Here is a 23,170-nt window from a genome sequence, read left to right as displayed (position 1 = left end):
CATGAGAGGGGAGGCAAGATGACACATGGGTAATATCGAACAGATTTTATTCACTGGAAATTAGTGTCTAAAAGAGTTCAGACGAAAGATCAAAACAAAAAACAAATTTAACCCATAAGTGGATAAATCTACAAGTTAAAAATCCAAATGCAGTTGAAGATTATTGAAAATAAGAAGGGAAAATCAGTATGCATAACTTCAAGTTGTACCATCCATTTTAAGTTATTTATGTTGCAACATTTATAAACAGTGCTGCCGCTTCTTGTCCTTATCCACTTTATACAGTATAAATAAATATATCAGATTTCAGAGACAGGTAACTACTTTAACTGTTTGACACCCTTAGCACTGGAGAAACAATGAGCTCTATTTCTGAGTTATACACACTGTAATCTCAGTCCTCCTGGTATTATTTTATGTACATCCAGCACTACTAACATATCTAAATCATAGCTGAAAAACACAAATGACATATTTTTTTTAAAAAGTAGATAAGCACTTGGAAATAGATTTTCCTCAAGAAACAGGAAACAGCTTGTTTTCTGCTTTATAAGAATAGAACTAGATAAGACATTACATACTGGCACCTGTGACCGAATTTTTGACCTTCCTCTCAGAACATCAGCCTCCCTTTTCCTTTCTTAGTTTCACTTTGAAATCTGAAGCTATGTCTAATCACAGTTAAGTTTCTATTTCTTATCTTCCTTTTTTTCATTTATAACTAAAAACAAACAAACAAAAAACCAAACCCAAAACAAACCACTACAATAAAACCACCAAAATCCCAAAGAAAACAAACCCACTGGTATCACCTTACATACCCACAGGGTTTGAAAAGAAATCTTATGAATGCTTTCACAACCGTATCTTTAGCTGGAAAGAAAACAAGTGTCTGCCTATTGCAAGGCACTTTATTTCCTGCCTTGGCAGCCCACGGAAATGACAGTAAATGAACTCAGAGCTACAGACTACTGTCTAACAGACACAGAGCCACAAATCTACTGTCTCTGGGCCTCCACCACTACAATATATTTTTTCACTCCTTCATTTACTTGCTATTCACAAGAAAACAGCATTCTTTTACAAAATCTTCTTTTCAGACTATGAACTGTTCTGTGTCCAATAATACGTTTCTACTGCTGTTTCTGCTTACTCATGTGAAAAAATGAAGCTTACAAATAAAAAGTTTTTTAAATCTTTCGTTCTAAAGGCTACAAAAAAATAAAACCAGAGTAACCTTTACGAAAGGACCATGGTCTGTTCAGCTATGACTAAACATTTGACACTTCGGTCAAACTTGCAATTTTTTATTCATCTCTAGTTCAAGTAAGATAATTGCCAGAATAGCCATTAGAATTCTAAACACTGGATGAAAACAGTCATTACTAGCATGACATGGCTAAATGCTTCATCCATTTGTAATGATACACTGATACACTGAATAAAGAATAAATGATTCATGGGTTATATTTTCTTTCTTCCTGTACCTGATGGTTATTTTTATTTTTGACGTTTTCAATATGACAAGTTATTGTTGTCTTAATAATCACACACTGAAGACTGACCAAAGGTGTTCTTTTTCTTACACTGGAAAAAAAGGAAAAAATCTCAAACCAAACAAAAAGCCAATTTCCAGACTTAAACAGAGCAGCGAATATCTAAATGACAATTCATTGACATAAATATGACATTAATAAGATAAGGCAAATGAACTAAGAAAAACACAGACACTCTAGGAAACATCTATCCAAAATCCAGATTTTGTTTGGTGTATTTTATTAGACATAGGTGTGACAACAGATTCATGTTTTCTTGCTCCACTAACCTTTTTGGCTGCTACTTAGTAAATTTGAGACTTCCTTGAAGACCCTGAAGGAGTTTTTTCAGTTATACGTTATTCTCTTACACAAAAACATTCTTGCAATTCCCAGATCAGAACTTCAATTGATTCGGACAGTAGTACAACTAACAACAATACTGTCCAATAAAACAGCTAGCTTTCTCTGAAAACTAAGTCCTGGTGAATAGGCCTTCCCCAGATTTTAAGGATTTATATGCCTGATAGCTTTCTTCTGTTATCTTAATCTTTCCTGTTACTCATGTAAACTTCTTCAGCTTATTAGTATGTGCTACCACTTTAGCACAAGCTCCACTTTACTAATAGTTTATCCACTTCAAACTACAGGACTAAAATTTTTTTTCCCTCCTCTTTAAACACATGTAAAGAATTGACTTTACTAATGTGAAGGAACACTCATTTATGTAGTTTTAAGTTGCCAAAGTAAACTTCAAGTTACAGAGAAGTCAAATTCAGATGTGGTGTACTACAGGTATTCCATGCTGCAGTTTATATAGAGGTTACCAAACATACCAGAAGATCACTCTGCCTCATCAGAGAAATTACACTGGAACTTTCTCAGTGACACAACAGATTGCGACAACACTTCTTTACCAGAATGGGCTTAACTACATTTCACGTTCATAAAAAAATGGCCCAACCTGAAGGATTCTGTAAAGATTTGGAAGATACCAGTTTGGAATTTTGTTTGTTTGCTTGAGGAAATGCCCAGCCAGAGCCTACCAAAACTTATGCATTGCTTGCATGGAGGAAATGTACAAGTGACTTTTTAAATGTTCAGCGATAACAGTGAAAGCAGTCAGCAACTATCTGAGAGTTTACCTTAGGGGTTGAACACTTTTTTCATCATCTGAGCTGATTTCCATTTCGAAAATCTCTTCAGTCCCAGCAGAAGAGATCTGATCTTCCTTCCTGCTATCTTGTTTGTATTTCTTTCTTCTTCTTTTTTTCTTTTTCACAGAACCTGGGGTGAATACAGTCTCTGTTTCTGCAGAGTGCAGAATTTCTGAGTTTGCACATGTCCTCTCATTTTCAACTGATTTCAAATGATTGTCAGTGTCTTTAAAAAACTGGTCTTCAGTGGGTATTGGAGATGTTGCCAAATATGCAGGAACCTTTTCCTAAAAAAAAAAAAAAGACAAAAAAGACTAGGATATTTTTTTTACTTTGTTTTGTGCACACAGAATAGTTGTCAACTACAGATTAATCCTTGTGTCTATATTTAAACATGAAATCATACAGCATCCCAGTGGTATGAAGTTGAAATCCTGAAAGGAACCAAGTTCACTAGAGTGATTACAAAAAGTTCATAAAAATGCATATTAGTATTCTTACAGTACCAGACACAAACAACTGATTTTGCCAGCAAAGCACATACCCAGTCAGTGGAATGTTTCTGAAATTATCTGCCCCTAAGCACACCAGTTCCATGCTCAGTAAATGTGTTAATAAAAAAAGCTAATTAAATCCACTGCTATTTATTTTGAAACAGATTCTTAGAAAGGTTTAGGTTGAAAGGGACATCTGGAGATCATCTGGTCCAATGTACTATTGAAAGCAGGGCCTCAGGTTAGGTTATCCAGGACCTTGTCAAGCCAAAGATTGAGTATTTACAGTGAGGGAGCGTCTATCACTTCTCAAGACAACTACTCCTGTGTTATAGTGTTCTTAATCTCAGTGAAGGATTTTTCTTATATCCAGCTGGAATTTTCTCCTTATGTCCTTTGCTCCATCTTATCACTAGGCATCCTTGAGAAGAGAGCCTCTGTCTTCTCTATAACTATCTCATAGGTACTGTAAGACTGTAGTGAGATCCCCCTGAGTCTTCTCTAGGCTCAACACAACCAGTTACAGCAACCTTTCTTTCTATTTCAATGTCTCCAAACCTCTGATCAACTTGGTGGTTCTCCACTGGGTCCCCTCCAATTTTCCATGCCTCTCCTGAACTGGGGAGACCAGGACTGTGTTCCAGGTTTGATCTAACACACACTAGGCTAAGCAGGACAACCCCACATCCCTCCATCTGCTGGCTGTGCTCTTGCTGATGCAGCCTGGGACACATATGCCTTCACTGCTGTGAAGACACACTGCCAGGCAGGTGATATGGCGACGCATTTCAGTCAGACCCCAGCCTGTACAGCTGCGCAGGATTCTTCCAACCCACACACAAGACTTCACACGTATCTTGGTTAAACCTTGTGAATCTTGTTGGTCCAGTCTCCCAGCCTGCCAAGTTGGTTCTATGGCTCTTGTTTCTGACCAGTCTACATCTCCTCCCAGCTCAGTGGGAGTTCACCACAAAATTGGTGAAGGTGCATTCAGTTTTGTCACCCATGTCAGGCACTATTTATGTAAAGTATCATTCAAAGAGAAAAACTCAGCTATAACTTACTCAGGTTAAAACCAACATACAACCAACCAACCTTGGATTAATTACAACCCGCTGCCTTTTGAAGGAAAAGCTTTAGCTTTAGGTTTATTTGCATCATAACAGGAAACTTAAAAGGCATTGACATCTAGACTGAAAGAAACACTCTGTGAAGGGACAAAGTAGAACAAAAGCAGAAGAAAATGGAGTTGGCATGGAGAGGAGAGAAAGTTATGGAACTCAATTTCATGGTCTAGAATAGAAGTAATTACAATATGTCTGTTACTTTACAGGACTCTTATGCAGAAGATTAGTCAGGAACTACACTATGATCAGAAACAGCCAGAGCACTGATCATACTTTTGATGTGTTCAAAGTCTGATCTGCTATTATTTAATACTAAATTCAAATTTTCCATTGAGGTAAGAGTTACAGACCAAATTTTGTTCCACTGATTGTGCAGTGAAGTGGAGAAAGGAGAATAAAATACAGCTTTATATGGCACTCATGACAAACAGATTTTGCATTGTGAAAAATCTCCAAAAAAAATGATAGCACCTAATATAAATATAATTCTACACAAGTAGTGATAAATAATGAAGGATAACAAAAAAAGAAACCCTCAGGAAAAGTTAAAATAAAACTGGCTGAGAAATAGTCCTGATTTACATGACTTGAGATGAGTGGTATTGGTTCTGAATGTGAAGATATGAAAAGCACAAAGACTGACCTTTTTGAAAGAATAGTTCTGAATCCATAAAAAAAAAAGAAAAAAAAATAGATGAGAGCTTTATGATTTATACCTTAAGCATAGCCTCAAGAGGTCATCAAGGACATGTTGATCAGTTGCAGAAAAAAAAATGTCCAAAAGCACTAAAAATAACTGTTTTGCTTTGTAGCAAACCCGATCTATAGTTTCAGCATGAACTACCAGCTTTCAAGAACACATTATACACAGATAAGGCACTCTTGTTATAAATTAAAACTAAGCAAGTGCAACAGCAATAGCTCCTTTAAAGCACTGCACTGGGGACAAAGGCAGTGGTTATCACCCTGGCTTTCTGAAAGTCGTAAGACTGGTCAGTTCCCATCAATCTCTGACAGCCTGCATCTATAAAAAACTGCTTTCAGTTTTTATTTTAATCATGGTGTATGCTAAAAGAGAACCCAACCTTCCTTTTGCTTAAATGTTATAAATCCCTACCCCAAGTTATCATTTGGGGTCTTAATGCTTATTTTCTCCTTCCACTTTAAAATATATTTAACTCCTTTCAATATGAGAGCTTCCTCTGATCCTTCATAGTAAACAAGTAGCACCCTAAACTCAACAGTGGATCAAGCTCATTTCCTTGAAAGACTGATTCCTAATAACAACAGGAAGTTAACACCTCATCTTTAACTTCACTGACACAATTTTTTTTCCCCTCTCTCTTCAAACTGACTATTTTCATTAAACCTTTTGGAACTTTGCATTTAGAACTTCTTTCCGTCAGTCTTGCTGAAAAATGCCAACAGATTCAAAAGTGATCAAAAGCAATGCTCAGGACTGACCAATACTGTGATTACATAACTCTTATATCCTTAGAAAATCAGACTAAAAATGAAGCATTACTCCTGTTTTTCAGAGGCTCATTAGCTTCCAGTTGCAATAGGTTCTTGGGAAATTGATTACTGTATAATAATACAAGAGGAATTCTCAAGTCAAAGAAGTTATCCTTAAATGGTGGAAGTTTTATAAATAAAATTGTAAAAAACTGGGCAAAAATTTGTAATACAAATTAAAAATATGCCAAAAAATAGACTACCTTTATTAATAGAGGCCAGTAGCACCAGCTATAAGAACTTGAGGCAAAAATTATTGTAAGACACTGCAATGAGAATAACTTCAGGCAAAAAGAATGTATAAACTAAAATAAATGCATAAAATAAAAAAATTCAACACATCTTTCAAAAAATGTTCTAATAAAAATAATTCATTACATTATTATTACTGGTAGCAAAATGGTACAAACTATCAAACAACTTGGCAGCATATGAAAATGATGTTAAATTCAGTCACAGAATATCTAGCTTTCATAGAAGTTATGATATTGACAACATTGAATTAAGCATTTTTAACACATTACTTTGTTACTACTGCATTGTAGTCATCAAGCACAAAGCTCTTACATTTTCCTCCTCTGTTTCTTGTACAAAGAAAGCTTCTCCATTGTCACCCAGTTTCATATGAAGATCAACAGCATCGCCATTAATTTCTATATCAATCTGTGGAAAGAGAATTTATTGTAAATAAGTCATCATGGGGAAAGCACTGGCCTCATGGCCCACTTAGCTCTGAGAGTAAACTTTATTCCATTATATAATCTTGTCTCTCCTCTCTCTGCTTTCTGAAACAAGTCTGTTATAAAAATGGTCTTTAGTTTGTTCACCTGCAAAATACATCATGCTCCTAGCAGACAGCCTAACACCTAACAAGAAAAATAAGTAAAAAATTAAAACCACATAAAGACAGAATCTTGTTCAAGTAATTTGGAGAGCTAGAAGCATAAATAATAATCATTGATCTAGTCTTCATTTCATGGAAGCATGACTGAGACTGTTCATATATTTAAATCTCAATCTGAGTTGGGGCCTGGTATGAATCTGAATCCTGAATACCAAAAGTTCCAGCTGGAAGCCTCCTGGAGGCAGGCTTTGTTTGAAGCTGATAGAGACTTGCCACAATTATTTCTGCAACTCAGTTATTGTTCCAGATATTCCTGCTCATGAGTTTATGGGATATGACATAGGACCACAACTCTTCTGCAACCATACTACTTTTGTAAGAGAAGAATGTTTTTATTATCCTAAAAAGGTACCTTAACTTAGATTACATTGCACAGGCGGAAGAGATTATTCTTCGCCACATGTGTGAAACAAAAGAAAAAACAAATGTCTTTCTAAAACCAATGTACAGCTACTTTACTTTCTCGTCTTTATGAAATCTTAGGTATCCAGGTAAGTTCCATTACAAATTTTTCCAAACAAGATGTGTTCAATTTCCAGACAAAAATTATCTTATTTTCTTCTGTAAATCTGCTTATCTAAAGATATCTGCATATTTGCATTTAGCCTAGCTAAGTAAAAATAATTTACTACATGTCAGGTAGAAACACAATGGACTTGCCTTACTGCAGAAAATGTCAATGACATTTCAGGTTATGCATAATTTAGAAAAAAGGAGACCAAGTTATGAGATATCCAACACATACATTACTCAAGTTCTAGTTTCCTGACAATACATAAGAAGAAATTGTACCCCAAGCCAACTAGTACTGTGATATGAATATTGTGATGTGAATTCATGTTCTTAATCAGTTACCATGACAGGAAATGGACAGTCAAAACCAAAAGGGAACTAATTTTAAGATAAGCATCTGGACTGCCAAGAAAAAAAGACAAACATACCACCGCAGTGCTATGAAAGACAGTATCCATGTATCCTAATCTGCTCCATTATTCTCCCATTTATAAGAATAAAACCATTAGTCAAGGGAACCAAGTCATGGGAGATGATAAATAATAGGTAAATAACCAAATATGCATGAGGATTATACCCAAATCCTTAAGATAACCGCTTTTCTTTCTTCCCCAAAAGAACTGAATGGTTTTGATCTGAAAATCATACTTATTTCACTACTGGACACTGTTTATTCTTAAAATATTTTCTTGAATTTCCAATTCAGCAACATGGGTTAAAAACAAAAGCCCTTTTTTTTATGCTGATTTAGACAGACAAACATCCCTACTTTTAGCACCTATACCTCATGCTGCTTTCTGGAGACCAGTATATATCTTAAGTTGAAGCACAGGTATGCATACTTTGTGTTCCCTTACATCTTAAGACTACCTATTGCTGTTGGCCTCATAATATGTCAGAGAAGAATGCATACACAATGCAGTAACAAACATTCAACTGACTATTGAGAGAACTGTATGAATGGTAACTCGAAGGATGGAGGGAGCCAGAAGCAGCAGTCATCCACGCAAGCAAAACTGGAGAACTGCACTGACAGTCAAGTACAGCACGTACCAAAAGTAGATGTTGTGACTATCCAACAGCTTTTTAGAGGTACCCAGAAGCGAAATCCTCTCAAATTTGGTTCAGCTACTCAAAAGTGTAATTAAAGACATTTAGCAAACTCAAGTTTCAGACCACTTATGTTGTAAGGGTATCTCACTTACTGAGACATCAGAAAAAGTACAGCTATATCACCTCTCCGGTACCTTGTTGAAAACTGTAATATAATCTGTTACAGAACTGTTAAGAAAAACCAATTCTTTGTCATCAGTGTGCTCATTAAGAAAAACACTAGCAAGAGGGACTCAACCAAAAAATAAATTAAACATAAAACCTTATACTAGCCTGTGTTACTATGATAAAGGTACAACTTTAATGTGTGTAACTCCCAGTATTGACCACTACCAAAAAACCCACTCTTAGTTTCACTTTATTCTCCTTCTGCAACCAAAATATAAAAATGGGGGTAGCTTCCTGCAATGGCCATTAACTACTTAAAAAAGCAGCATATAATCCTGCAGTTTTATGTTCTGCTCAAATCAATCCATGTTTTGGTAGCACACCCACATGCCACACTGCCATACACAGTATTCTCTACCGAAAGTAATGTAAAGTTCCCCCACAACAGGTCCGTTTTCCAGTCAAATTTACAACCCAATCCAACTCACTCCCTGACTAACAAAGCCTATGGGAAAGGGATGGCAGGACAATCTGCTCAAGTAGCGCCACCATCTCAGGCTGGTTGGGCAGGAAATTGTACCAGGTTCTTTTTCAAACATGCCCACAGGAATGAAGTTTCAGTCCCTTTTTTTAATTCCTTGCAGATATTAATAACTGCATTTTCTACTGCACAACAGCCTTGAAAAGAGCTAACAAGGAGCAATATTTATGATGGGTCACCAACACTTAAACATACATTCCAAAAAGGGTTGCCTACATCAGGAATTAGTTAAATAGCATTAAGCATTTCTTTCCCAGCATACTTAAATAAGTAAATAAATAGCTTCATGTAAACATTTTAAGACTGTGAAGTCTGTATGTTTGTATTAGTCTTTCTCCAAAGCTCCAGAGCTGTCAAAGCTTTTCTTTCACAGTATTTTTTGCACAGTCCTTGGATTACCACAAGAAGTTCTGTTTTGCATTCCAAAACTACCGCTCTATACTGCATATATGAGCAACTGCTCTGTCCTAAATTTGCCTTCTAACTGGGAATGTGGGGAGATGGGGAAGGAAGAAAGAGGGGAAAAAAAGAGAATGCACTGGTGTTCAAAACTTTGTTTTGGCCCACTTTCTGAACTTACCACTTTTTCTTTAGAGCGCAGTACACCAAGCTTCCCAAATCGGACATGGAAAGGAGAACACTGGTATGTACCATCCTGTTGCCGGACCACAATGACATCAATGCATCCTGAAAGGGTTGCCTGATTAATGCCTTTGTACAGCTCCTTCACAGTAACCAGGACTTGCCCTGCAAGTTGTCCTACGTAGTTCATAGTCTGAGACTATGGAAGAGAAAGAAAGAAAAAAAAGTAAGTACATTTAAAACACATTAAAATTTTTTTTAAATTGATTTTTAAAATCATTTAAATAGATGTGCAACGTCATTTATCAGTTACTCTGACTATTGTAACAAGCTTTACATGAATGTCTTCAAGAGTCAACAGAACTTTGAGACAATTCTTTTATTAGCAAAAGTCTCCAGAGCTATAAATCTTATTCTTAATAGTTTATCAACTTGAATCTGTGATTAATTGAACCAAGTCATTTTTAGACCTCAAAGACTAGAGGTGTTGCTCAGATAAGTTAATAACTCAGATAAGCTAAAAAGAAAAATTCGTTCTCTGAGGACTGCCTATTTAATACAACTGATCCTTTATTGAAAATGGAGGTAACTGTACATAAGGATGTGAAAAAATCTTAGAAGTCAGGAAAACTTATGTAGAGCATACTGCATGTAGCTCTTCCTTTACAGCTCTGTATTTTAAAAACAGCTGAGTCACCTTGGAGAAATTATCAAAATATGTAATGGGAGCGAGGAGATACACATTAACAAGATTATGCTATAGTCAAACAGGATAAACAAGAGCACAAAATCATTTACTGAATATTCTGTTTAATCCATTAAAAATATTTCAGTACATGAATGAATTCTGACCGAGTGCAGGTCTTTCAGAATAAGAATACAATGTGAACTCTGACTGTCAGTAAGAAAGGAAAAGTCTAAAGACTTCTCAGAACATCAGAGTTTTAATAAAAGAGGAGGGAAAATGGTGAAAATGTTCTAATTGAAACCTGAGTGCAATGCTTCCTCATTGTACCATCTCCTGCCTCTCACTCAAAAGACTGCTACAAGCTTATTTCAAAAACTTCCAAGCAACTGCATGCCTGCTAAGTTAAGGATATTATTTGGGAGAACATAGAGCCACTGCCAACAAGCAAGACACAAAATGCTGAACACTTATCAGGACTCAAATTGTAAAAAGTCTATTTTGGGATAATATGTCTAGGAAAAAAAATAGAAACTCACCATAGATATGCTATTCTATTTTCATTAGTCTTTGAACAAGGTTTAGGATTTTTCTTAATGCTTCTAAACAAAATTGTACTGCACTACAAGAGTTCTTCCTACTGATACTGTTTTCATTATGCAGGTAATTAATCAATTATTTATGTTCTGAGCCTTCAGAGTCTTCCTTGCAGTAAAGCAGGATATTTCGCATTCACTCAAAAGGAATTCACTTTTGTGGCATCTAACAGTACCAATATGATTGTAAACATGCAAGAAATCTAAAACTACTTTCACAGAGTTAGAGCAGCTCCAGAAATATTTTTCTCCATCTCAGGCTCCTCATACACTACCCAGTCATATTTATATTTTTGAAAAAAAAATTCCTTCCTCTTCACAAGACTTACAAAGGAAGGTGGGGGTTTTCCAATACAGATTTAAAACTGTTTTAAAACTATCCACAGAATGACTATGCTAGGTAACATGCTAGAGAATTTTTCTCCCACAGCTTTTGTACAATAGGGTTAATGAAGATAAAAAGAACAGACTGCCATTGAGTGACTAATGAGATTAGCAGGATAGACTCTCTATCAACATCAGTCATTAATTCAATTTCATCTCTAAGTAGCTTCATGTGCAACTATAAAAATTGACGGCTTGCTAGTGAAGTAATAGCTCACTTGCTAAAAAGGGAAGGTCTCACTTCAACCTTTACTCATCTAACCCTCTTAATAAGCTGATTTTAGCTCACCGAGCTCACCAGCACAACTGGCAGAAGTCTACCTTTTTGTTTGTTTGGTTGGGTTTTTTGTGTGTTTTTTGTTTTGTTTTTTTTTTCGTTGTTGTGGTTTTTTGTTTTTGTTTTTGTTTTGTGCTGTTTGTTTCAGTGGGTTAACAAATTAGATTAGCTCACAAAGAAGAACGTGACTAACACCAGAGCCATGAAGTACAGAGCACCACAAAGCTAGAAAAAAAAGGAGGCTGAGGCAGGGAACTAAACGTCTTCTTTTTGACAAGTAAGGCATTTGCGGCATCTATGAAACTGTAACCCAAGACAGAGAGGTAGCAATATCTCTATTTTACTGTTTAAGCAATTAATTTTCCCCCAAAATGACAGTCATCTTTAATCTCAATCTTCTGAAAAAATTCTCTAACACACTGTCATTAATCATTCATGGCTACATCTTGGCCTCTTCCAAGAGCGATCTATGGTATTAGCTTACGAAGAAAAGTTGATTTCATGTCATCCAAGAGACTGAATTTGTTAAAGGAAATGTTTGACACAATCAGGAGTAAAAGTCCTTAATAGAATCTCCATTCCATGAATGAGGATTGAGAATGAACAGGATTTGAGAAGTGGGCATTAGCAAGGAATTCTCTATGATTTAAGTAGCGACTTTTAAAAAGATCATAATTTCACACCATCTGCCAAGAACTGAGTTCGGATGATAAATAATCTAGTTTTTTGTCACATATATGCTAACTGACATTGTCTAATCACAGAAAATGACTGAAAAACCTACACAAGACCAAAGTATTCAGCCATTTTACATATCTTCTTACTTTCCTGTAGCAAGAATATTCTGTAGCGATATTATCTCTTCTACAGATATCAGTTACATTGCTGTAGCTCACAGCACAGCCACTTTTCTGATCATATATAAACTAAATAACTTCTTAAATGTGACAGTTCGTAACTATTTCACTCTTACATGTGAAAAAGTCATGAACTTTTGAACCTACTGAGTATTAAAAATATTTCTTATTAGGAAAGAAGCTTTTTATGATCCAAGTCTTAATGAAAACGTTTTGTACATGGTAAGTAAACAAACTTGTGGATAAAGGTAATAAACTAATGTACATTATTGCTTATCACGTTGTAGTTCAGCTTTTAACATAATGGTTCACTTTGCAAGATAAACATGTTATATAAGAAGGTTCAAACTGTAACAAGAAAATAATCCAATAGAAATGAAGTGTCATGACATACCTGAGAAACAGGTGATTTTATCTCAAATGTCAACAGAGCTCCAGCTGGGAGATTTTAAAATTGGGGGTTAAAATTTGGTTTGGGTTTTGTTTGGGTTTGTTTTTCTTAAATTTTATTGTATATTGTTGGAAAAGTTGTAGTGAGCAGTACTGAATCTGACTATAGAGAAGAAAAGCGTAAAGCGTTATTGTGTTAATTCCTGGAAATGCAACAGAAGTAGCCTGATCACAGAATAACTAGGAAGACAAAGTATCTCCTTGATAACACTATTTATTTCACGCTTAATAAAAATTTCTTAAATGTTCCCTTGAAAGCAGAGAGCAGTATGCCTTCATAACCTGCTGTAAGAACCTAAAAAGAATTTCCAGTTCTGAAATTCAAGACAGAAGCCTGATGGAAAAGACAAGTTAAGAAAGGGTAATGCAGTAGTACTTCACCGTACTGTTTAGCTTTTAAGTTTTATTTCCTTTGGCATCCAGAGTCTATACACTGCCTGATGCAGTCAAATTCAGAACTCTGAATAAAAGCTAAAGTTAATGCAGCTCACTACTACTTATTCTTCTCCGATAGTAAATTAAAAGGCTATGAATGCCAGAGGTCTTAAAGCATACAAACACTCTTTGTGATTTCTGAGGTTCCAGAGAGATTGGTTTTTGAATGTTTAGGTAATACTACCTAGTGTGCAAAAATTCTAATAGCTGAATATGTTAATACTACTAACCTAAATGCAGCTGTAATTGGAATGGGAAAAGGAATCTCTCTGTCATATCGTAAAAATATTTTTTTTCTGGCCAGAAGCCATTACAGTGCAAAAGGCAGAAACTGAAACTGCTTTGGTTTTTTGTCTTTCTTTTTCGGACAGCATAAAACTAAATGCAAAACAAGAAAATATCTACTTTAAAAGTTCAATAATTAAAATTCTGTTCCTTCATCTACAAAATACTTGAATCAGTTAAACTAAAATTAACCCTGCATATGCTGGTTGACTTCCTCATGTTACAGCAATGAGGAATAGAATGGCTCTCAGAAATTATGATTAAACAGTACTCCACCTAAGAGTAAGCATCTAACATGCCCAACATGACAGACAGCTGAATTTTCAAAACTCATTACCAGGAAATGCTTACATTAGCATAACCTGAGCGAGAGGTTTTGTGGATAGGAATTATATTTCTGTACCATTAACAAAGATGTTATTTTGGCTGGCCCAGGACCAACATGTTTTCTTCAACAATTTTTTAATGTTATTCAGTAATATACATATACAAGGGCAAGATATAATCAAAAGCCTGTCCACAAATTTGTGTTTTCTGTGCATTTAGAGTACCGCTTTAGTAATGGTGATCTGCAGTTTTTGTGTTCTTAAAGCCAACATCTTTTATACAAGTGCACCTCTATGAACATGAATACTACAAATCTCTAGTTCCACAACAGAAAAAGAAGAGTGCAAAAAGCTTGCAAAAAGGCAAGCTATCAGATTGCTCTACAGAGTCACAGTTTTAGAGGGCATGAATTTTAACAATCACTGCCAAAAAAAAGTTACTTAAATGCAGATGTTAGCTGCATTTAAGTAGATATTCATACATCCCATTTATTTTGAGATACACTTAGAGGATTAAAACATAGTCTAATGCCACATGATGTACACAGTAAAGAAGTTGTATTTGTTTCAAGAGCTTAGGTAGGAAAACAAAATAAAACCCAAGCATAGCAGTGCTTTACCTCAACTTATCTCATTTTGCCTATATTTGCATGTATATAGATTTATAAGGCAGAAGCTTTCCTTAAGCAGAGAAAATCTTTAGCAAGTGTTTTACTAGTTTCTATTTTGTACCAAGAAAAGACTGGGGGGAAAAACGACTCTGTCAAAGAGTAGCATCAGGTCTACTCAACAAAAACCTCTTTGCTCCTAAGTAAAGATTTTAACTGAGGTTTTAGGATTCCTCCTAGTACTGCACAGAGCACTTATGGAACAAAAATGGGAAACAAAGTAAGTGTTGAATGCCTAAGTAAAGTCTTCCACTATACTATTAAATATAGGTGGTCAATTTTCATAATTTTAAACTACGCTACACGAAATTACATACTCATACTTAGCAATAAATCTATCAAACTCACCAAGATTCCAGAAGGAACCTTTTCATGGACAGCAGCATCACTTCTATTGGAGTCATCTTCAAAAGCATTATTTTCTGAGAAATGCATCTCAGAAAACTGGAAACTAACTTTCCAAAATACAGGTAAATGCAAAAATTACAGCCATAACAGAATAGTGTAGCAGCATTTCTTCTCTTTCCACAGAAGCAGAAAAATTATGTAAATCATCTGTCTCTTAGAGAACACTGTTTGATATCCTTTCCCACGGAGTACTATGATTAAAAAGGAAGTGCTTCTTTAAGAAGGCTCGCTTAGAAACTTCCTCACCAATAGGCTTTGCTTGAAATGTCACAGCCCCCTTGGGCGCTTCGAGATAAGTAATAACATGGGCAGACTTTGCCATATGTTTGCACTGATAGGTAATGATCTTGGTTTACATGACATCACGTGACTTCAGCTGAAGCTCCCACGAAAACAGGGATTTAGTTAATGATTCTTAAGCAAAGTCTACAATAGCTCACTTGGAGACTTTTCACCCACCCACTGTTTTAACTTCTACCACTGGTAGCAGCATTCAAAGTCCTAGTTCAGCCTGTGCACACCTAATTCGAGACTGTCTGCTGCCTCTCCATGTGCTGCTCCCTCTGCCGATGGCATCACTGCAGTAGCCAGTCATGTCTGACACCACAAATTTGACATTTCAAGGTCTGGTGTTTGTGGGCTGTTTTCCCCTTTTCGAAACTGCATTATAATAGTAAAGAGATAATTGACCTGGTATCAAGTTTATACTTAGCCATAAAAAACCAAAATAAACTTTTTTTCCTCTGAAAATTTTCTTGCTTTCTTTAAACCGAAATGTTAACTTGGCATAATTTGAGCATGTGGACAATACATACAAGCTTTTTGTATAATTAGCTCAATGACTGAGAATAAGAATTAATTTTTGATCTGAGGAATTGTGAAACGTCATTAGTTCCCTAAATAATATAATGAATAGGTGAAATAACTGAGAAAGAGTAGTAGTATAAGGAAACAATTCTGTCCCTGAATGGGAAAGACACTCTCTGAGGACCATCTATATTCCCTCAACATAGGCACATTCTCATTACCCTAAACTCACGCATCTCTTTCCCACCCCCAGGGGGCTACAGAGTGTCTACTCAGAACACTGCAGAGAATTACAAATTGAAAAAATAATCTAGGACCCTATTACTAACTCCACTCTATCCTCCTCTAAGTAAATTCACGTATTAGACTCTGATGCAAGGACAGTGAATCACATTATTGGATGCAACCAAAAGGCTTGTAGGTTTCCAAAATAATTAATGAACTACACTCAAAGCCAAAACTAAATCAGTTTCAATTACAAACTCCTAAACTGAGTCTTGGGATTGCTATGTCTGCAGTAAGGTTGCAATAAGCTGCTACAATCTCTGGGCCCTTCACCATACACTGAGTAAGCTCATATTTAACGAGGTTCTTCACAGGAAAAACTACTGGTTTGTTAGTAAACACAAGAAGTATCGCCAAAGGATATTAAGAATTACTAGACACACTCAGATTTCTCCTATGTGTTCATCATTCTCTCACCATGTGTGCTCCATTAAAATACTGTATAAAACACACAGTTATGAGCAAAATGGAAACCAGATTTGTAAACCGGTGCTTCTTTTCAAACATTTTTCACTTAGCTTTATGTTGGGAGTTTTTTTGTGTACAATTTTCTATGATATCTATTCAATTTCCATATTTTTCAGTATTTCAAACTGACATTATTTTCCTCAAAGCTTCTAAACGTGTTTTAGAAAATAGACTTTCTAGAATACAGATAGAATTGCGGTCACTGCAGTAAGGTATGATTTAGGCAGGTAATAAGCTTTGCACATTTAGTTAGTCTCTGTCTTTTATTTCTCAATATGAATAAGGTAAATAAAATATAAATCCTGCTGAGTAACTTTAAGCACTATATTATTTACTACAATTTGCACAGGAAAATTAGCTTCAGTTTTGAAAAGCAAATACCTCAAATTTGGAAGTCTTAGAAGCAATGTTTTCCAAGCAACCTTAAAGAAACTCGTTGGTGTAGGTAGATTTTACTGTGGTTTAGTCTCAGAAAGCACATAGGAGTTTTTCCAACAGCCTCATGCAAGTTAATACTGCTGACAAAGATCATTCACCATCCTATGGCCTTTTTTTGATCTGCTCTTTGTGATTCTACATATTTTATCCTGTTGCTTGTTAGTCAAAATCCCTGACGTGAAATATGACTACGTTTTTAAAATGCACTTTTCTATGGTAACCATCATAATATCTTTGATTTCATTTCATTTAGTTTTGGAAATGGGAGTATTTTTTTCAACTATGCAATAGAAAATTCAGGCCAGGAGATTAGAAATTAAAAATACAGGGGGTTTTAGCACAGTTAGAACTTGATTTTTCAGATTTTCCCTCCTCTTTTTATCTCTTTGCATATTCAAAACATTGCTTCAATAGGCTACATTTGTAGTTGCAAATCAGATTTACATACTCCAGATGGTCATTAAAAAAAAAAGCTCTGACTGCCTGTGAAAACCACATTTTAGTGATTTGATTGTACTGTATAGGAACCACAGAATAAACGTGGCCAGAAAAAAGTTACAGGACATTTCCCCACACAGGACCTTCACTGGTACATGTCATTTTAAGTTCTGGAAGAAAGGAAGCAGAAATCCTAAAAACATGAGCCTCTATCAGTACACAATTCCAATTCAACATAGATCAGAATAAATATGCTGAGACAAATGAATGGTCCAAATCCTTCTCTAATTAACATATCCTAATAGATAGGGCAAGTACAGGACAACCTTTGTTAATGTTCCAATTGTCTTCTTCATCCCACCCAGTCCCACATAATTTTACTTATTATCACCAAGACTTAAGCACCACAGTTCTCCACGCCAGCATGAGGCATCACTGTCCTCAGTCTCACACCCCATCCTGATATTGAAAAAGGTCCTTTCTCCCCAGGCCTCCACAGATTCCAAAATTCCACCACACTTGTTTATTTTCATGCACTTTTACACTTTGCCTACCGGGTACAGACAAAGTGGAGGAGTTCCCAATTCTCCTATAGAAATTAAAAATACTTTCCTGTGCCCAAGTTCTTGATCCTAGACCTGGTGTGAAGCATCTGCTTACTGAAACCGGAAACAAAGCTCTGCTCGTTCCAGATTGTACTAAAACACATTAAATACAACATCTCTGATACTTTTAAGTGCAAAAGTCTATCCATTCTCAATGTGGACTTTCAAACCCAATTCAAAGTTTAATAACTTTACTAAAATAATAGAATGAATAACAGAAGGTCACCTGCATCAGATACCTTTTGAAAGCAACTCGAGAATTTTTCTAAGAGAAAACAGCTAGAGTTTTTCCTCTAGTGGAGTGGAAACATACCAAGTGTCACCTCTTGTTAAAAAAAGTGAATATACTTGTTAAGTTTTCCACATAAAAGCTGAAGGAAGCTAAAATATACCTTGGAATGAATTTTTCCAGTTTTAGCAAATTATTGCAATTAAAAATGAAATTCTGCTCAATAATGTTGAAAAATACTAACAGGCAGTGTTACTTGCTTTTATCTGCAATTTCCTACTGTCCAAAGAATAAAAATACTAAAAAAGCCCTATCACAAGTGATAATAGCATGGTACAAGAATCAAAGCAGTTAATAGATGTTAGAGAAACACTAGTGATACAAAAGCAATGTATTGTTCACTGAAGTAGTGGTTAAAAAAGAATAAAATCAAATGTTTGGTTTTCCACCTACAATACAAGATGGTAAATTCAATGCCTTCACAATGTCCTGTCAGGTGAAATCAGGAGCCATTCAAATCAGAGTATTTTTCAGTGTAACTTAAGTACTAATTTATCACCAGGGAAAAAAAATAGCAAGAAAGGAAATCTGCAGTTTATTTGGAGCTGGCCCTTTCATAATGTGTCAACAGTTATATCTGTATGATCTGCTAAGAATCATCTGACTCCAGTGTTATGGTATCTGTCCTGATATTAATTTGAGCATTTTCTTTTTTTTTTTTTTTAGTTATCTTTTTTTTCTGTTTGCAAAAGAATGCCAGTGAGGACAAAGAATACTTTAAGAGTTGATAAATTGATTTTTACTGTTAAAATTATCAGCTCAATCAAAAACTTAGGTTATATGCACACAAAATGTTCTCATGCACGTGAAGACTTTAACTTCTCTCAAGGTACTGAAAAAAGTAGCTGGCTAATCCAAGAGTGCAGCCCTTTGGAATCTGTACAGGCATATGCAACACCAGCACCTGCTGCACTTGGATGGATGTATTTCCAGCAACGCGGACTCTTCTATAGCTACATCATCCTTGGTTGAACTTATTTCCAGACACATAACACAGAAAACCAATGCTTCTGAACAGAAATTCCATCCATCTCAATTTTGCATGAGGCAAGAGAAAGCACACGAAGATTTTTTCTGTATGTTTCTAAAAAGTACTAAACACTTCCCTAATGAGCAATCCCTTTCTCTATTTTACCAGTTTAACAAGGTTTCTTTCCAGGCACCAATGCCTCAGATATATTCATATTTTCTTGCAATCTTCCAGGATTTAGAAGTTAAAGCAAAAGAACATAGTCATGTGTGCACTTATGAAATATATCCTGATCTATCAGTGGTGAACAATTTGTTTACATTTAGAATGCATACATGAATATTAATATTTGAGACTAGTACATATCTTCAGGTTGACCAGAAAGAACAGAAATAATACTTATTCTGAGAAATACATCTATGGAATATCCAAAAAGTTCTAAATATACTGTATATAATCAAGAAACCTTTTTCTTACTTGATAGATTCTCCATATTGTTGAACTGATGTACATATACCAAAATAAAACAAATTTAATTTGCACATAAGACTTGGTTGTATTATTAATAAATTGGGTAAAAATTCTAGTCTTACAGAATTCCCATGCAAAGGTACTTACATGAGATGTTGGGAGCAGAAAAATTAAGATACAGCTGAGCAAAGTGGCATATGCTTACTCATTCACCAAACCCAACCGACCTGCATTATTAGGGTAATGTAATTAATTATGTTATGACCACAGAGATCACATCTGTCTGAAGGATCTGTTCACCCCTAGGACACAACAGCGTGACTGCACTGTCTATATGGGACATGACAAACTTGTAAAGTGGTCTCACAGATTTCCTATTTGTCTTTACAGGCATACTTTTTCATTTAGGGAATGAATGCCTTAAAGTCACCAATAAGTAATTCTTTTCTTTAAATCATTGTATTTCAGTTCACATCACAAATTAAATTCTATTGTTAGCCAAGTGAGAGTCAATTACTTCCATTTCTAATTGAATCTCAGCTACAATTCCTTATTGGAAGCTCTCATTTGAAAGAATTTTGCAAAGAATGCTTTACACATTTCCTTTAAAAGGCCTTTCATAACCATCAATTCAGAAGTACGTTTCCTGAGGAGACAGTTATGCAGTCTAAAAAAAGACAAGTAAACCTAAAGACACCACCTAAGAACGGCTTAGCATGTGCTGGCTTCAGCCACATAAACCAACACAAAAATGTCACCTGATACGATGGAGGCTTTTCTATTATTACTTCATATATTTACATTTCTGGTATTGAATTTAAGCACTTTGGATAAAGAAATGGGCCAGTTTCACTCAGCACATACAAAAGCAATGAGGAAGTGTCCCTTAGTTTTGGGAAAATGAGTGACTTGGGACAACTTCTGGCAGCTAATGTCAAATTACATTAGTGCAAAGCTGAAACAAACTGATAAAAAGGAAATATTTAACTAGGAAGGGGAAGTTAGCATCCTTTAATTCAAAATTCCCTTGAAATATAAATACAAGGGAAAAAATCCCAAAAAAGTGTGCTTCAGCTTTGACCTTAATCACAAAGACAATCTGGCTTGACTTAGCATGACAGTTTCATATTAAATCAGTCTGCCTGCCCAAACTGAAATGCAAGCACTAACATAACAAGCAAGATGAGACAGCAGCTAGGCAGATTAAACCTATTTTTAAGTGAAACATTTTTGCAAAAGCAGCAACATTTTTACTATGCTTTAATTGGATAATTGTACCTACAATTAAAAAAAAAAAAACACCCTCTGCTTAGATAACATGTAGGACCTTAAACTGTAACTTCAAGGAGATCCAAGGTTCATAGAAAACATGCTCCTGATCAGCACTGCCAGATACAAAAACCGCTGGGATACAGGATGCTACAATGTTCTCAGAGTGAGCCCAGTACGGGATGAAGACATCTAATACATACACTTTAGACTTGAATTTGATCACAAACATATCACCAACTGTTTTGTATAAGCCTGAAAGCTTTTTCACTATGGATATCTGTAACGTGCGGCACTGAATCTCATACCAGAAGGTGTCCTTTCATCCCTTTTCAGACAGTTACATAGAACACATTGGTAATTCATGACATAAACAATGATTAAAAGTTAGCTTTGGTTTATATCTAAAGTATTTTACCAAAAAAATCATGTTTTTTAGAAATTGTAACTTAAGCACAGAGATTCTATGATCACACACAGACTGTAAGAAACTCTCTTTTCCTATATGCTGTGATCTTGCACTTAAGATGCAAGATTGGAAAAACAGAAAATTGTGATCTAGAGTATTAACCATGAGAGCATCTTCCAGGAAGAAAGAAACAAATGCAACTGATTTAACCTTTTGCTTTGACAGAGGTTCCCAATGTGGCTTTGAACAAAACCCCTTCAGCTTTATCTGGTCCAGATTCCAAGTTGTCTGGAGCAGAGACCAAGTCATAAAACATGTAATCCAAGAAAGGGCTGCTCAGGACCTCAAGATACATAAGGAGGCATTAAGTGCAGTAAGTGCAGTTTAGATTTCTCCATAATTGATCAAGACTTTACACTAGTGGAAGGTAATGCTGGAAGTAGTGAGAAAACTCAAAAAGTTCTGAGAACCTGCAATATTTGATGTGGATGCCTTCCAAGTAAACAATAACAGAAAACTACACATAATTTTGCAACAAACCAAAACATTAATTACCAAGAATAAGACCAAATTTAAACACCACCTCTGTTTTTTTTTTTTACAGGCCACTAAGAAACCCAAACATTTTGGTATGTCTGACTGAAAAGCTATGCTAAGAGCTTAAAAATCAATATTGTAATTGCTGAGGAGAGCCATTCAGCACTATCTAGTTACTCCTACTGCATTAAGAATAATACCAGGTAATACAGCATATCAGTCAAAGCTTCTGACATCCTGAGTTCATTTAGAAACTTTTTAACTTTAGCCTATCAGTTTAATATTCTATTATATAATAGTAATAAGCTTTTATGGAGCACCTTGGAGATCATTCCTTTACATCACTCAAGTAATGAGATCTTCCCTGATTTTAGTAAGAGATGGTAGAACTGTTTACATTTCTCTATGTTCTGGGATGTAAGGGAACTATAGCAGGAGCTAGGAGAGAAAGCACAACTGTTGGCCCTGGCTGGAGCCAGCTGCCTGGTATGCATACAAAAAATGGCTAAGTATCTACAGAGTGACTGACATGTCACAAAGTCAAGGCATTTTGAGACTTAGGACTTTTCATTACTACTAATGAATACCTGTACAAACAAAAAACCACAACACAACAGAAAAAAAGCAAACAAGAAAACCCCCAAGGAGCTGTACTTCGATGATTCCTGTGGGTCCCTCAACTCAGGATATTCTGTGATTCTACAGTCTAAGTTCTGTAGGATTGTGTATCATCTTCTCTGTCAGTATCCTGAATAATACCATATATCATGATGGGATGTGTCTAACAAATTCTCTTGTAACAACAATGGAATTTTGGTGGGAGGGGGAAAAGTAACCAGATGAAATGCACGTACCAAGTGCAGCCACAACACAGGTATATTTATGACATCATTCTGCTGGATGAAAATGCACAGGTTTAAACAGCATAGTGCCTTGCTCTATTAAAAATCGTTGGTGCCTACTACATGTGCTCAGTGACCCCTTAAGGAGAAGAAAAACGCCGTTCACACAAATTAAACCAGATGTAAACTTGGCAAACCCCCAAATACATACACACACGCACACACACACCCAAATGCAGGCAATGTAGTGCCACTTCAGACCCCACAGACCAGCGGGGGCGGAGCGCCCCGGAGGAGAGCGAGTTCACAGCCCCAGCTTAGGAAATGCACTGCGAAATGCATCCCCCCGCGGAAGGGAAGGCGCTGGGGCAGCAAGGCAAGG

At 35.8% G+C, this 23,170-nt stretch overlaps 1 protein-coding gene across 3 annotated transcripts in view; it reads right to left on the bottom strand.

Annotated features, from left to right (window-relative positions):
- Positions 1–23,170, bottom strand: part of LPIN2 (lipin 2) — a 46,209-nt gene that overhangs the window by 22,313 nt on the left and 726 nt on the right. For 2 of the 3 annotated variants that reach the window (XM_051774954.1, XM_051774959.1), the window contains exons 1-4: positions 14,901–15,472; positions 9,588–9,788; positions 6,396–6,491; positions 2,681–2,979 (exon numbers count right to left, since the gene is read on the bottom strand). In XM_051774954.1, coding sequence (XP_051630914.1) covers positions 2,681–2,979; positions 6,396–6,491; positions 9,588–9,788; positions 14,901–14,987 — 683 coding nt within the window. In that variant the 5' untranslated portion in view covers positions 14,988–15,472. Of the gene's footprint in view, positions 1–2,680; positions 2,980–6,395; positions 6,492–9,587; positions 9,789–14,900; positions 15,473–23,170 lie in introns of those variants that run through there. The other variant, XM_051774970.1, reaches the window with a different exon arrangement.

This window comes from Manacus candei, unplaced genomic scaffold (assembly GCF_025592945.1).
Source record: "Manacus candei isolate 608988 ecotype Guabito, Panama unplaced genomic scaffold, ASM2559294v1 h1tg000008l, whole genome shotgun sequence".
Lineage (NCBI taxonomy): Eukaryota > Metazoa > Chordata > Aves > Passeriformes > Pipridae > Manacus > Manacus candei.
This window is presented reverse-complemented; position numbering and strand designations above follow the sequence as displayed.